Source organism: Berghia stephanieae, chromosome 4, assembly GCF_034508935.2.
Source record: "Berghia stephanieae isolate SIO BIC M18660-M18661 chromosome 4, UCSD_Bste_1.3, whole genome shotgun sequence".
In the NCBI taxonomy this organism is placed as follows: domain Eukaryota; kingdom Metazoa; phylum Mollusca; class Gastropoda; order Nudibranchia; family Aeolidiidae; genus Berghia; species Berghia stephanieae.
The window spans coordinates 55,922,760-55,940,337 of NC_088363.1; the positions used below are offsets into that span (position 1 = coordinate 55,922,760).

General features: G+C 38.2%; 2 protein-coding genes across 2 annotated transcripts in view; one reads left to right on the top strand and one right to left on the bottom strand.

The window, feature by feature from the left end:
- LOC144971804 (putative inorganic phosphate cotransporter) overlaps positions 1-2,363 on the top strand; it is a 33,755-nt gene extending 31,392 nt beyond the window's left edge. Inside the window, exon 12 of the mRNA XM_078912881.1 lies at positions 2,151-2,363. The gene's annotated coding sequence lies outside the window, so the exon portion shown is untranslated. The remainder of the gene's footprint in view (positions 1-2,150) is intronic.
- A 9,511-nt stretch (positions 2,364-11,874) lies between these two features.
- The window catches only part of LOC144970865 (nucleolar pre-ribosomal-associated protein 1-like), a 29,924-nt gene continuing 24,220 nt past the window's right edge, over positions 11,875-17,578 (bottom strand). The window contains exons 19-21 of the mRNA XM_078910972.1: positions 15,930-17,046; positions 14,807-14,929; positions 11,875-14,052 (exon numbers count right to left, since the gene is read on the bottom strand). Coding sequence (XP_078767098.1) covers positions 12,110-14,052; positions 14,807-14,929; positions 15,930-17,046 — 3,183 coding nt within the window. The 3' untranslated portion in view covers positions 11,875-12,109. The remainder of the gene's footprint in view (positions 14,053-14,806; positions 14,930-15,929; positions 17,047-17,578) is intronic.

Genomic DNA, 17,578 nt, shown 5'->3' on the forward strand with positions numbered 1-17,578 from the left:
AGTAATCTCATTCCAAGACGAAGGCAGAAAGCAAATTGGAAAACAGATATAAGGGGATAGAAGACACACTAAGTGCCACCCTGCCCACTATGGGAGGCCGGCCAGGAACCCCACCCAGAGAAATTAAAAGATATTCAGATATTATTCTCAATATTCATAATGTACAAGTAGTGCAGCTGGTGAATAAAACCTTCCCACGTCAATCAACAGAGACGCGAATGAAACAAACCCATTCATTTCATGTTCCTTTAATCAGTAACAGATGTGTATATAAGAACTATTGTAGGGCTACTTGAAGATTGTATAAAAGTACGTTCCTGTACTACAATTAATAATAGCACTATCACTTATATATGACATTCATACAATACAGCATAAGTTCTTCACTCCTTTACCATATTCGTGGGAACTTGTGAGAAAACTCTAGAATTGGTGTAGTAAAGTGTTCCAAGGGCGTGGCTATATTGGTTGATTTGGTGCCTGGCACCGCTCCATCTTATAAAAATGGATTACAGCATTTATAAAAACATAAAACTGAGAAATGGCATATACCACCTCTTGCTCATTTGAGTAAGTCTTTTCTTAAAATGTTTTTCTTTCTCTTGTAATTGCAAATATAGCATGTTTTAAGTCATTTTCTTCTGATTCTGGTACCACCTTGTAATATAGTATAGGCATGCCACGCCATTGAGTGTTCCATGGTCAGTGGGAAGTCCAGGAAATAATTACGACATTGATTACATTGCGTAACTGGTCTACATTCATCACCGACGATAGCCTTGGCATCTCATTTGCTGGTATTTTCAGTGGATTTTGATACCACCAACACTTGTTCACAATTTTTGACCTGTTACTTATAGGCAATGTAAGTACATGTTTGTACTTATACTAGTGTGATAATTATAATACTACAATGTCTGATTGTCTGTTGTAGCATTCCAGCAATTTGATTTAAAAGATAATGTAGTCATAAATGTGAGTTGACTTTGTTGTCTACCTGAGAAAGATTTATATGGTTTGGTGTCTATGATTATGTAAGTCATGTGTGAGTGGTTTTCATTATATATGTAGTGATATAGTTTAACATTTAGTTGTCACTTGGCTATGCCATTATTGATCAGACCAAATAGACTACTCGCTTCACTGACTGCAGGCACATGCCATACCAGAGCGCAGGTAAAGAGAAGGTTGTACTAGTAGTGGTAGTGATGATGATTTGGTGGCGGTGGTTGTAGTAGTTGTGATAGTGATGATGATGTGGTGGTGTGTGTGTAGTATTAGTAAAGATGATAATGTGGTGGTGGTGGTGGTTGTTGTCCTTATTTTAGTGATGATGATGTGGTGGCAATGATTGTAGAAGGGTAATGATTTGAAAATTGTTGTTTTAGCAGCAATGGTGGTGATGATGACGATGTAGGGGAGGTGGTGGTAGTGTGATAGTGATAATAGTGATGTGGTGGTGGTGATGATGATTGTAGTAATAGTGCAAAGATGATGTGGTGGAGGTGGTTGTTATCGTAGTTGTAGTGGTGATGATGTGGTTGTAGTTGTAGGTGGTGATATGATAATGGTTGTTGTAGCAGCACTGGTGGTGACGATGTGGTGGCGGTCGTTATAGTAGAATTGGTAGTGATGATGTGGTGAAGGTGGCTGTAACAGTAGTGGTAGTGTTGATGTGGTGGTGCTCGTATTTGTACTAATAATGTCATGATGTGATAGTGGTTGTTACTGCGGTAGTCGTAATGATGATGTGGTAGTGGTGCTTGTTGATAGTAATGGGGATGTGGTGGTGCTTCTTGATGTAGCAGTCGTGTTAGTGAAGAGGATGTGATGGTAGTGGTGGTTTTAGTCGTAGTGGTAGTGGTGTTGACATGGTGGTGGTTATATTAGTGGGAATGATGTGTTTATGATAGTTGTAGTGGTGGTGGTGATGATGATGATGATGATGATGTGATGGTGGTTGTGGGCATGGTGGTGGTGATGATGACAGAAAAGGTGTATATATATATATATATATATATATATATATATATATATATATATATATATATATATATATATATATATTAATGTTATAAAATAAATTGGTTGCAGTAGTTGTGATAGTATATCCTTATTTTTACTTCATTTTGTGTTGAACGTGTCCACAGAATACAAGAGAAGACTGGTACTTCGTATTTTACATTCCCGTAGGAGTGCAAATGTTTTGCCTCGTCTTTTACCAACTTTTTGGATCAGGAACAGTTCAATCTTGGGCAACGGAAAAGGAAAATGAAAATATACCCATTGTTGACATAAAGAAAGAGGATACAAAAAATGGCATTAAACGTTATTTCGGGCTTGGCCAGCGACAATAAAGTGAAATTATAAACAAAATTATATTTGGGGCTTTGTTTTGTTAATTTTACCAATCAGGAACTGGACAATTGCGTCCCTAACGAAAAGAGATCGACTCTAAATTTAATAGTAGTAGTAGTAGTAGTAGTAGTAGTAGTAGTAGTAGTAGTAGTAGTAGTAGTAGTAGTAAGGTTCGCAGTCTGAATGACGCTTGCTGAGAATTGTGTGATTCAGTCATGGTCGATGAGTACAGCTGCTCTCTCCATCCATATTGTTAATTGTTTCCATTGGTCACGGTCCTGGGCCTGAGTTTTGAGGCTGTCAAGATCTTGTTGTGACTTTAGTACAGAGGGCACTGCAGTATTTCTTAGTTCTTCAGGGATTAATTCGACCTCATCTGAATCTAGAAATTTCTGATATGTAGAGAGATCCTGGTTCGGGGTAGTTACTATTGATGTTGGTGGGCTCCCTACATATTTGTTGCCATGAAGGAAATATTCTGTCATTGCAGTTTGGGCTGGGATGTTATCTTCTCGACGTAAGACGTGACCAAATAGCCTCCATCACTGTTCTTTTATTATTGTACTCAGGCGTTGTACCGTTTTTTTCATAGAGATCAGTATTTGTAATCGTCTCTGGTTAATACGATTACGCGACGCAATTGTTTGCGTTGGTATGAATCGAGACTTTCTAAGTTTTTTAATACATGAAATAAAATACTCTCTCTCTCTCTCTCTCTCTCTCTCTCTCTCTCTCTCTCTCTCTCTCTCTCTCTCTCTCTCTCTCTCTTTCTTTCTGTTCAACATAACATCATCATCATTGCCACAAGTGGAAATTATGGCATTTTCCAGTTGACACGCAATTAATCCGCTGGTGACAAAGACGTGAACTTCACACCTATAATATGAGAAATCGTTCAAACTCCGCCAATACCGGACAATATAAAATTAAGTGTAACATCTGGAAGACACGCCCCACCACCATATCTTCAAAACAAAGAAGCATATGGGAATGAACAGGACAAGCTAGCCTTATAAAACCTGCAACTTACAACAAGACATTCTCTCCACAAAAATATATCTTAAAAGAACAGTCGTGTTTTTATCCTATGCAGTGGTGTGATATTCATTAATTATCTTTGGATTTTATAAAATTTAAACGGGACCCTTTACACATGTATTAAAATAGTGGGTGGAATATTAATTATTTCTTTGAGCCCCCAGAAAGCATCATTTTAATCAAGTAATTAATTATTCACATTAATTGGGAGCAACACAAAGCCACATTATTTGATTATTGCAATTTCATATATATATATATATATTATATATATATATATATATATATATATATATATATATATATATATATATAATTATAATATGAGTGTTGGTATGTACTTGTAGATACGAGAGTGCTCGCTAATGTTGGTTAGAGCATATCAAAATAAATAAGGTCACTCACGTTTTATTTCTTTTTTTTTTTTTTTTTTTTGCTGATACAATTGTTTCTATGTTCTCCATTTCGTCAGTCGACAATTATCCGGACGGACACCACAATGGCTTTTCCCATGCAAAACTTCCAGCCACAAGACGAAACCATCGACCTATCGATCGCTTCTGTGAACTAGTACAAGCTTATTAATTGGATAAGGAGAAATATGCCATAAAACTCTCGATGCAACATACTGGAGAGGCATACCTGCTTTTTCAAAACCTGCCACCAGGACCAAAAAAAAACAACTTCGCCGAGTTGAAAGCCGCCTTACTTCTCTACTCCCTCACTCACTCGATCCCATGACCGGATGGTCGTCGCGGGGACTTGCGTGAAGCAGAAGTTACAGTCTTCCTCCACGCCTACTTGTAGCAGCTCCGGAACCGACATCTTTGTCCATTCTTTTATAGTGTCCAGCCAAATCTTCCCTTGGCGCCCTCTTCTGCGCTGGCCTTCGACTGTGCCCTGTAGGACTGTCCTGCTCAGGTTATCGTGTCGCCACAATGAAATAAATGCCAAGTCATATGGGAAGAGGTTTAGAACGCCTAGGAGAGGAAACAATGAAATGTACCAGCAGCTGGCTGACAGACTTCAGATCAGCCTTGAGAAATGGCTAAGATTGTCGGATCCTACCTGAGACGTATGACGGTTTATTTGAACTGTGCATGGCAGAGCAAATGCGCGATTCCATACCGACTGAAACAAGGCGCGTCATCGAGGAGCAAGGAGTCCAGACCCTGCAGGACATCAAAACCTACGCCGACTGCATGACGGACAATCCACGTCGATCCAACCTTATCACTAGTCCACCATCCACCTACCACTACTAACGCCTACGGGTATCGCCCAATCTCGCCCACCAACCTGCACAGCTTACCATAAGCAGTGCCCTTCAACATATTGTGAACGTTGCAATATGAACAATCACAACACTTCGGAATGTCGAAGAAACAGATCGAGAACAAACAGTAATGCCTCCGAACACTGCCCCAATAATTCTCAACCCGCAACGGAAGACCAGACTCACGTCAAAACCCCTATCTCACTAAATGTGTGCTCGGTTGTCAACAAAACATCAAAAACATGACCTGTTACAAACGCAGCAACTGACAACCCCGTCAACAGATGTGAATATGTTTGTTTGTTTGTTTGTTTGTTTGTTGCTTTAGGTCTCTTCCAACACAATTGAGGTTATATGAGAGACCGCTGAAACAAAAAAACAAGCAATCTAACAAAAATAGTACAAATGTAAATCAAAATCATAACCTAAAGATATCATAAGCTAAATTATAAATAACCAAGAACAAACAGGCAGAAGATTTACAGAAAAAAAAATATCCCCTGTCAAAAATACAATCACAAACCAAAGAAGCAGGATAGGCTAGTAAAGAGAAGAAGAAACGACATCACTATCGGATCGTACACCCATGCGAACATCATAGGTATATGATTCAAGGGTGATGCTCCCATCCAACCATCCGCATAATAATAACGGAGTGGCTATTCGTCAGTACTGACCCCCAGGCGCTGGCACCTGCGGGTCAGTACTGACGAACAGGCACCGGCGTCTGGGGGTCAGTACTGACTAATACTATTACTAGTACTGATGCCAATTGGTCAGTTCTGACCTGGCCACGGGCGTTGACGGTACCAAAATTATGGAAAAATGCCATTTTTAAAAATAACTTGCTCTACGACAAATAAATCAGCATTTCCTGTCCCATACTAGTATGTACTAGTCGCAGGGAAGCCCTTGTTTTCACTAAATTTTTTTGTCGGTTTACGTGAGATCAATTAATTAAACAAGTGAAATTGTCCAATCCTGAGAAAAAGACCAAATTTGGTGTTGATACGCCAAACTGGAAGCCCTATATTTCGGTTCATCCAACAAGATATGAAGTGAATAGAAAAGTGCCAGAAGACAATAGAGAATAAAAATTTTTCGCGGCGGTGGTGGGGTTTGAACCTGCGACCTTATTGGTACGACAACTCCGCCTGGCAGGTGAGAGCGTGGCTCTACCGTTTGAGCTATCCACGAACACAAAATATTCGTTTCAAACTCAAAGTCATTACTAGATCCCTCTCTCACCCACTTCTTGAGACCGCCGATTCGTTCGTACACCACCATCGCGAATAATTTTGACCAGCAGTTAAGCCTAATAGCCAATATTCTCAACACAAACATATAACATAGAAACGATTGAGACATTGAGTATGCTCCGGTGTATGGGGTGAATTTTTAATTCAGAAAAGTGAGTGGAGCAGGCACTTATGTTGGTAACAACAAGATATGAAGTGAATAGAAAAGTGCCAGAAGACAATAGAGAATAAAAATTGCTTTTCTGAATTAAAAATTCACCCCATACACCGGGGGGTGTTGAATGAACGAAGGTCGAATCTTCGCGAAGGAAATACGAACGGTCGGATGGCTGGCGATGTGATAGTAAAGTAGAATATAGATAGATAACTATGCGATTACGTGCTCTCTGTGGGATTGCTTACGTTGGTGAGACCGGAAAGAGGCTGGGTGACAGATTCGTGCAGCACTTGCGCGTCATATCGAACTGTGCAGACACTTCAATCTGCCGGACTACTGCGATGTACAGCGTGTGTGTGTGTGTGTTTAGTTTTTGCCATTCGGACACCCACCCGCCGACGTAGGGAAACTCACCTGATCAAGTCGTTGGGAAAGCTGACTCCACGCGGACTCAACACCAGGATTGACCACGACTAACCTCCATTTCGTATCCCGCTGTGCAACCACCTCTTAGTCAATACTATCTTTGAGCCTTTTCGATGTCAACGTCACCCATATTCATAACCACTGCTGCCACTACAGCTACTGCTGCTGCTACTAATACTACTACTACTACTACTTCTACCACCACCACTACTACTACTACTACTACTTCTACTACTACCGTTATACTTCCGGATGGCAATGTTGTGAACTCCTTGGCCAAGCGCATTCTATCTATATTCCTTTTTACTATCACATCGCCATCCGACCGTTCGTATTTCCTTCGCGAAGATTCGACTTTCGCTCATCCAACACCCCCCGCCCCACCTCCGCCGTGACTTTTTCACCTCGCCCCCTCCAGTTTCACTCCAGCTTTCTACTACTAACTACTTCTACTACTGCCACTACTACTACCACTACTGCTACTGCTACTACTACTACTACTACTACTACTACTACTACTACTACTACCACCACTAATATGTCTTTTATCTCCCACCCACGTCTTATAGTCGGTGTTACGATTTAAGAAGCCGTACTTTAAAACTGCGTTCACAAGTTCAGTTATTTTCAGTATATTCTTATAATAATAATAAATAAATAAAATAGAATTCCCTTTATTCATGGAAAATTTGTATCTAGGGTCTATACCAAGGGAAGGCTGGAATAACCTAGGCATCAGCCGCAGTTCAGCGCCACAAGTCGAGCTAGGGCGAGGTGACTAGCTCAAGGTCACACAGGGCAGCGGTGGCGGTTGATCGAACTCGGTACCTTTCTGGTACGAAGCAAAGACCGTACCGCTGAGCCACGCTGCCCAAAAATAGAATAATCTAATCGTTATCAAGTTTCTCCTCCTTTCCGTTATTTATTATCATTATTATTATTATTATTATTGTTATTGTTATTATTATTATTTTGCATGACAAAAAAAAAAATAATTAAAAAATCCTCATCAATAGAATGGACAAAGTATTATAAAAGAATCGTAACAGGAAATATTATATAACACATTTTCCTCTATTTTTCTTTAAATTAAGCTATAACGAAAATATACGGGAGAAAAAACAATGAAAACACAAAAAAAAAAAAAAAAAAAAACAACAACAAAAACCCAAAGAAATAGAATGGACAACATAAAATAAAAAAGAATCTTATGGTGGCTTGAAATAACGAGTCATATCGTTGCCCCAACGGCATCTAACGCGTTAGAAATCAAACTTATCTAAGTGACCAAGTGTTACTGTGTGCCATCGGATAAGTTGGCCTGAGAGCCTGGGATTTTAATTGTTTTGTTTTTTTAATGGTATACTTTAGGAAGTGACGAATAAGTGCGAAGAGGTCTTTGCACTGACGAACAGGTCCGATGTTCGTCAGTGCTGATCAATGGGGTGGGCAGTGGCACAGACCGAATAGAGGTTGTCTGTGGGCGGTGGCACCTGTTGTTCAATACTGACCAATAGACACCAGGTTATTGGTCAGTACTGACCTCCAGGCACTGGCGTCTGTTCGTCAGTACTGACCCGCATGTGCTAGCGCCTGGGAGTCAGTACTGACCAATAGCCTTAGCCTAATAATAATAATAATAATAATAATAATAATAATAATAATAATAATAATAATAATAATGCTGAAAAGATAGCGCTATAACTCCGTGACACCAGACTCTAAGGCTTAAATTACAAATTACTTTGGCTGAAACATACTCATTCACACACACACACACACACACATACACATACACACACACACACACACACACACACACACAACAAAAACCAGACCTATCTTGCTTCTCATACCATCAACTAAAAACGAAACATATGTTTTAAGCGAACGTTTAAAAATAGACAAAGATTCTTTTCCACGAATGCTCTGTGGTAAGGCGTTCCAAACAGAGGGTCCGAAATGAGAAAAGGATCTCATTCCAGCATTTTTCCGTATTCGAGGGACAAGTTTGGTGGAATCACTGGTCGAACGTCGGCGATAGAATCCTCATCAAGTCAGTGCCAGACAAAAATTCTAAGAGGCTCAGATGGCTTCAACCAATGTTTCTGGTTCGACAGTATTGGCTTTATCAAGATTATACTCGAACGTAATCCTGAGATCTTTCAATATTTCTGGCCAAAGTTAAAAGGCTTTTTGTTATGATGCGGCTCGTATTCTTTTTTTTCTTTTTTTTTTTTAAAGATGTTACGGTGCTTGCGACACATTAAGGTCAAATCAGCGCTAGTAAAAATAATAAGGAAAAAAATGGGATGGTAAAAAAAATCAACATTAACTATCATTAAAAACACCCAAGAAAAGGTAAGACAAAGGGGACTAATTCAAATAGGGAAAAGATGTAACTGTCAGTTACTATTTGAGATCCTCTTAATAGTCAAATGCGGGCATAAGCACATGTTCCACCAATCGGAGGACACTCAAATGTTTACAAGATAATATTCCAAACAAAATCTACAAAAGCACACAACAATGAAATATATATTAGCTCCCAAATATTTTTACTGTACATTTAAGGGTTTTTCTGAATTTGAATCTGAATGTTAGTCAAAGTTGACTCAATTCTGAGTATTTGTAGTCAAGGGCAGAGGGATTTGCTGAATGTGGCAGCCCTTGTTTTGTTTGTTTTTAAGGCGCTTGCAACACATTAAGTCACATCAGCACCAGTAAATAGGAAGAAAATGGGATAGTAATAAGTTCTAGAGTTCCAATTAAAGCACCCAAGAAAAGGTAAGACAAAGGGAAATTGGTTCAATTAGGAAACAGATGTGTGTAGATTTCAAGAGCACACTATCAAAGTACTTAGTTTGAGAGCACCGAAAAGTCTCATCCAGACACAAGCACCTGTTCCTACTAAGAGGATTGTTTGTTTGTTGTTGCTTTAGGTCTCTTCCAACACAATTGAGGTTATATGAGAGACCGCTGAAACAAAAAAACAAGCAATCCAACAAAAATATTACAAATGTAAATCAAAATCATAACCTAAAGATATCATAAGCTAAATTATAAATAACCAAGAACAAACAGGCAGAAGATTTACAGAGAAAAAAAATATCCCCTGTCAAAAATACAATCACAAACCAAAGAAGCAGGATAGGCTAGTAAAGAGAAGAAGAAACGACATCACTATCGGATCGTACACCCATGCGAACATCATAGGTATATGATTCAAGGGTGATGCTCCCATCCAACCACCCGCCTACTAAGAGGAATACACTCGAATGTTTACCAATCATGAATAATATGTAAACAAAACATAGTGCAGTGCATAACAGACAGATGATTACAAGGAAAAAAATATCACCTCCTAAAACTAACTATATATTTGACTGTTTCCCTCTCAGCCAGGATATCCGCCAGGGTCAGGACAAAACCAAGTAATCTCAATCAAAGACAAAGACAGAAAGCAAATTGGAAAACATATAGAATAGAATAGAAAAAACAGTGAGTACCACCCTGCCCACTATGGGAGGCCAGGAACCCCACCCAATGGCAGCCATTGTTGATGTTTAGGCCGAAATACAGTTCACTCCGCTTAATCGCACATCGGTTAATTGCGCACTCGGCTTATAAGCTACACATTCCCAAAAAACAGAATTTGTTCTTTATAATAGCTACACCTCGATTGCAGTGACAATCAACAACCATATGAAATCAACGACGATGTTCCCATTCCACACAAATATTCGGCTGAAGCGTTCGATCAATTCTTTACAATGGACAAAATATCCCCATCAGTGACATCTCATCTCACGAGCTACTGGACTCTGTTCAGATCACAAAAGACAACGCCCGGATAATGAAGATGAGGATGAGTCATCGGAATGTGACAACCACCCCTGACAAACACTGATTTTGTTTGTTTGTTTGTTGCTTTAATTTAGGTCTCTTCCAACACAATTGAGGTTATATGAGAGATTTTTGTTTTGTTTGTTTGTTTGTTGCTTTAGGTCTCTTCCAACACAATTGAGGTTATATGAGAGACCGCTGAAACAAAAAAACAAGCAATCTAACAAAAATAGTACAAATGTAAATCAAAATCATAATCTAAAGATATCATAAGCTAAATTATAAATAACCAAGAACAAACAGGCAGAAGATTTACAGAAAAAAAAATATCCCCTGTCAAAAATACAATCACAAACCAAAGAAGCAGGATAGGCTAGTAAAGAGAAGAAGAAACGACATCACTATCGGATCGTACACCCATGCGAACATCATAGGTATATGATTCAAGGGTGATGCTCCCATCCAACCACCCGCTGACAAACACTGAAAAACTTGACAAGACATGGTGGACAAACAACGCCGCTAAATCTAAGAACGCTTGACAGATGATCTACATTGGTGGGATTGGAGACAAGTTTATAAACAGTTTGCACAGAATAGAAAGCAATCAAAGTTTCACGATTAATGTTCTTACAAACAATAATGTCACATTTTGTTGTCGGTAAAACCTGAAAAATAAAATTAAAAAAAAAAAAATCACAGAAAAAACAAACAAATAAAATTTAACAAACAGACATTCTAATATGTCTTGAATATGACAGTCCCAGGCCCGTAGAAAACATGAAAAATAAAATAAAAATAAAAAAATCACAGAAAAAACAAACAAATAAAATTTAACAAACAGACATTCTAATGAGACTATGTCTTGAATATGACAGTCCAATGCCCGTAGAAAACACAGAATGGAAGGTCCTACATAAATTGCACATGTAGCTGAAGCTTAGATGCTATTATTAGCTTCTCCGCTTAATCGTATACTCTGCTTAATCGACACATTAAGCCAACTCCTGATGGTGTGCGATTAAGCGGAGTCGACTGTAGTTTGATAATCTACGCTTGAAGGTGTCTAAATCTATTGTATTCACACATAATTTGGGAAGAGCATTCCAGTCTTTGATGGCGCGGGGTGCAAATGAATGCTTGGAAATGTTTGAATTTGCAGATTGGTATTTTAGTGTTTTTGAGTCAAAAAAAAAAAAAATCCAAAGCAATCCATTTCCAAGATAAAGACAGAAAGCAAACAGGAAAGGAAATAAAGGGGAAATAAAAGAGGATATAAGATACAACAGTGACCTCCCTGTCCACCATGGGAGGTCAAAAGACCCATCTGGGTACAGAAGCCGGTTGGCAGACATTAAAAGGAAATCTGCCTGTCGGGTGTGGGAAAGAATACGAGTGCATTTGACTTATGTTCCTATAATTTTCTTTTTCTTTTAAAAATGAAAATATGGAAATTCACAAGACCAATAAAAAATAACTGCTATTTGCAATGAATCACGATACAAACAATAACATATTACAGACAGTGCTTTATTAGGAAACTAGCATGATAAAGTTTAGGTAATTACAGTCAGGGCTTTTTAAACTAGCATGTTAAAGTATAAGCATAGTCAGTGTTATTCATTTTTGCTAAGTTTAATTATAATAGATAGTCAATCACAAACACACATGCACTCTCTCTCTCTCTCTCTCTCTCTCTCTCTCTCTCTCTCTCTCTCTCTCTCTCTCTCTCTCTCTCTCTCTCTCCAATCATACACATCTTGATAAACTACGACGTCGACAAACAAATGAATTGAAAGTTTTCACCAACAAATCCAAACTGACCAAAGTTGAATTTGGAATCTTTTTCAAACCTGCATGTCCAACCTCCTTCGTATTCTTTTTATCCATAATTTCCTTCCCCTTTTCTTTACTCAAATTCTGTTTATGGATTTCCTTTTCCATCTCTAGACTTTCTACCGAATCAAGTTGCATTGGTGAATGACCTTTGACCCCTTGCCTGTCAACAGCCTCGACCTGATTCTTCACTCCTAAACTTTTACACAGCATGTCAATGATTTCAGAAACAATCTCCACCTGGTCAATCCCTTTCCCCAAGCCACTAACCACACAAGTGAGCCATGGGATCAGTCCATGGTCCTTCATTAAATCATGTACAGCATGTGCTTGACGACATGCATTCCTTATAAGCTCCAGAACAATGACTTTGGATGTTTTATCACTCATGAAGGATGAGTGAAAAGACATGAGATGTTTAAAGACAAAACATTTACGGTACATCTGGTAGTCATCATTATCACGAAGTCCATCTCGTAGCAGAGTCAACATCCATGTGCGCTCCTTAAAATGACGAGTACCCGAGGAGAAGAAAAATTTGTAAAACTCTGGCACGGAATTGAGATCGATCTGTGACTCATGGCAGAGAAATTTTATAACGCGTAGATACAGATGGTCTGCAGGATCCAACACCAACTTGACAGCACGACTCAAATACAGAGCCATCACATAGTGAATCCGTTGCCCATGTTTGTCACGACTAGCATTGAGGATGTCCAAGATGAAAGCAAACTCATGCCTGGCTGGGCTGGGAGTATTTTCCAGATGAGCATAGAAATCATTCAGACATTTGTACGCCATCAAACGGCACTGGTGATGTTTGCTTGACAGACAGACTAACAGGAAACCAAGGCAGTTTTTCTCTGAAAATCCCCGAACTTGCACTATTTTTTCAGGGGAAAGAATTTGCAGAAAAACTCTTAGCAAATAAGATGGGTCGAAGCAGTCAGGTTTGGACATCAACTCATTGGCATCTTGAACGTCAAATTCTTTGATCTTCCTCCTCTGAGCAAAGTGTAGAATAGTTTCCTCCATTTTCTGTGGGTCAATTTCTCCAAGCACTACATCCATTGATATTTTAGCCTTACCACCACTTCCACCATTACCAAGAGACTTTGAATTTGCTATTTGGTCGAGGTAGGCCTTACCCCACAATACAGGAAGTTGATTATTCTTTCCACCATCTTTGTCTGCCAAAAGACAAGCATTCATCAGGGACAATAGACGCTGGTCTGTTAAAGACAGGGTGGCAGAATATGTTCCGGCTAGAGGGGTAAGGAGTTCCTTGGTAACACATGATGGCTGCAAAGTAAACAATGTGTGTAGCAGATTGACCAATGAGTCTTTAGCTGAGATGTCGGTGGCTGACATTAATGTTGGCAGGAATGCTGTATGATTGACACACATCTGAAAAGTCATTAATGGATCTATTCCTCCACAATCAATAACCTTTTCTCCTTCTCCTCCAAATATCATATGCATCAGTTTAGCCAGCAAGTCCAAGGATGCAGGTTTTTTGTAGAGATGCTTCAGTAAACTCTTGACAAATCCAGCCCAGGCAAAGGCCAAAAAGTTACGCGACAGTAATGCACCTCGTTGAAGACTGACCTTAGCCAGGTCAATAAGTTTGTCTTCAAGGTCAAAGTTTCTGTCAGTCCTCTTTAAGAGGTGGGTGATGAATTTCAGAACAAGTTCTAGGAAATCAACCTCAGTTTTGCTGCTGTTGCTTCTATGAAGACTTTTATGTTGATGCGTACAGATGGCATTGAGGATAGAAAAATGGTGGAAGCTTGTGGATGATCTGTTATTTGGGATGAATGACTTCACAGTAAGAAACAGGTCTTGGAGAAAGTTATCTGCATGGAATAAAATATCAAAATTAAATCATTAGGAATAAAATTATATGGAGGTCAGAGAAGAGGTAAAACAAATCATTTCTTTTTTTTTTTTTTTTTTTTGTGAAAAAATATTTCAATATCTTTCTTCGATATAATAGATCAATGACTATGTAAATTGAAGGATGTGAGTAAAACAATAAGGCTCAATTTAGTTAACCATGACTAAAAATCTAAAATATATCAGATTAGTTTCCCTTCCCCAACAATTTCTTTTTAAAATGGCACTTTTATATTGTCTAAAGTTAGCAAATGGGCAAGGAACTTGGGGAGAGCAATCATCTTATTTGGAAACAGACTGGATTTGAATCTGAGTAGATTAGAGGGAAGGATGGGGGGAGGGGGTATTCTGACTCTCCGTCTATCCAGTAATTATTGGATGGTTTTGTCTATTAGATTTGGCAATGTTTCATGATAAATCAGTCCCTTATCCAAAGGGTAAAATCGTTGTTATTGCCAGATTAACGCTGAAAAGATATGGCTCGATGGAATTTGTAGCTCAAAAAGGACTTTCGATGTTTTGTTGTGAGAACACAAAAGGAATGGATTAGTGTCAAAGACAACTGACTTGTAAATACAGAGAATTATTAAAGGGGGGGGGGGGGGGGGGAGAGAAAGAGAGAGAGACAGACAGACAAACATAAAGGGAGAAAAGAGATGAAACAGAAAGAAGGTGAAGGGTGATCTGAGATTGATACAATTCATGAGCCTCTACCTGGTCTATCCTGCCTGTCAATGAGATTATACAGACATGCCCATAAATTGTCATCTTCACAGGACAGAATATCCTGACTTGATAAAAGATTCTCACATATTGTTTGAATGATTGTTGCATCACCTGTAAAATAAAATAATGGTGGATATAATAAATTGAAATCTTTCAAAAATAATATTCATCTCAGGCCATGTGATCAAAGATGGTTGTCTGGATGTGACATTTCACTGGATTCTATTAGGTCAAATTCCAGCACACTCTGCTACACAGCATGCTGGAGCAGGGTGATCAAAATTAGATCTATATAATAAGTCGTTAACACTTAGCATCGGATTTTGACACGATCTAATTCTAGCATGCTGTTTGGCTTCTAACGAGAGCGTGTTAGAATCCAGTGAGTACTGGACAATATTGCTGTCAACGTGAAAAATTTTGAACAATACAGCAAAACCTGTATTTAACAGAATTTCTGGGGATTTGCAGCATAATTGGGACAGTAAAGGTAAGCTTTATTGAATAAGACAGCTCACACATGCTCTATATAAACTGTATAGGATATATATAGCCATAAAGACTCGAAGTGTCTCCACTAAAAATTGAACTTGCAACTTAGTAATCTAAAGGCAAATGACTTTGCCATGTAGGCAATGATTTGCAATAACATTATATGGATAATAATAATAATGGTGATAATAATAATAATAATAATAATAATAATAATAATAATAATAATAATAATAATAATAATAATAATAATAATAATAATAATAGTAAAATAATAATAATATTAATTTATGATGATGATGATAGTAGTTGTAATAACATCAAAAACATCCATAACAACAACAACAACAATTTGAACATGTTGATTTTCGGCCAAGGTCACTCTCCAACCAATGACACAAGATAATTATTGGGTAAAACTATCCAATAAATATGTTTTATGTTGCCATGTGACGAAACCATTCATGTGAATTGGAATGCCTCTAGTTTTTAAAATCTATAAAATTGGGATTCCCCTAGTTGGGGAACATTTCGCGATCGTGGTCATCAATATCATTAATACACATTAAGAAACACCAACAAAAAAAAAAAAAAGAAAAAAATAAGTGCCCTGACATACCTTCAACATTTTCTAGGTAAGCTCTGACAAGACTAAAATGTCTTTCATTGAATACAGTCTTGGCATGTTTCAGGATGTAGCCTCCTCCGAGTTTGTGGAATAATTCATGAGATGATATAAGAACTTCCACCATAGCTCGTTTTTCTTTCCCCAGGATTGTAAAGTGTTTGATGAGCTTCTTGAATACATCCTGGCTACAGCAGACACCTAATTGAGGCAAATATTGGAGGATTCTAACGATGGATGAGTCAAAGTTGGAACACACCAAAAGAAGATTAAACAATTGTCCTAGGCCTGAGGTGTTCAAACTAACCGTGGTCACATGATAAGGATGTTGCTGGAAATGGGAGTGGCGATCTGAGTGGATATTGTGTGACTTAGTCTTATCTATGAAATGTGAAGAAATATTCAGAATGAGGGATTTGTCCTCAACACCTGTCACATGATAAAGGCTTAGTGTCTTCTTCCATGTGTCAAGTAGTTCCAAAAAGACCTCACCAAAAGTTGTTAACTCTAGTGATTTTTGACCTTTTAGAAGCTGGCCAAGTTCTCCATCAGTGAGCTTTCCATCAACAAAGTAAGAAGGCAGAAACTGAAGAAAGCTGGAGATGCATTTGCTGATTGCAGGAAGTTGGGCGTGACAAGAAATGGCTTGTATGGCAGTCAGGCAGTCTGTCAGGTCTTTTCCTTTCATCTTCAATTTTTCTAACGCTCTCTCCAAATAATATTCAAGGACATCTGTACAAGAATGGGACAATGTTATATCCTTGCAGGCTGCTAAAACATCACACAACAATTCGGTCACTAATTGCTTCAATTTCTGATTGGCATTTGATTTCAAAGGAGAGGACAAATTGTCTTCAAAGGATGAGAGGAACATTTCTTTTACAACATGGCTGTTAGCGACATACAAAACAGCAGCTGAAATTTTTTCTTGACCTTTCCTGTCATGGTGGTCAGATGGTGTGTTCTCAATCTCAGTGTTAATATCATCAGCAACATCAACATCCATCTTTTCCTCATTCCTTGATATGTTAAACCCATTAACATAATTTGTAAAAATGTTTGTTATCATTTTCCTCAAAAGTCCCACTCTCTTCATTTTTTGTCCAAGGGCCTGAAGAAATCAAAAAGAAAAGCATTACTTGATTGAGTAATTTACTCAAAATGGACATATCATTATTTTTGGAATTCTTTCTTTTGTTTTCTTTCTTGCTAAGAATCGAAGCTTAAATATCCAGGTGGCTTACATCTTTATGTAAATACAAAAGTAGTCATTAAAACCCATATAGGGATGATTGAGCAATTTATATGCAACCTTCTCACTCAATCCTAACATCGACAATCTCGGTTACTTTTATACCCCATCATTATTTACATTTTTCTGAGACAATTTTAATGCATATTATTAAAGCTAATGTTTTCACTTTTTCACATGATAGTGGAAGTTGAATAAAACTAATAAAACATGCCAATTATCATTTAGATTAAACAACTGAGTAGACAAAAAACTATCTCTAGGGTGAAAGAACACATAAAGATAGAAGGCTAGGATTGTGTGAGTTAAAAATGTATAGAAACTAGTGCTCTCTATTTTGTATAAGGTGTAGATCTAACCTCAAACAGTCTGCTCTAGATCACACTTAGAC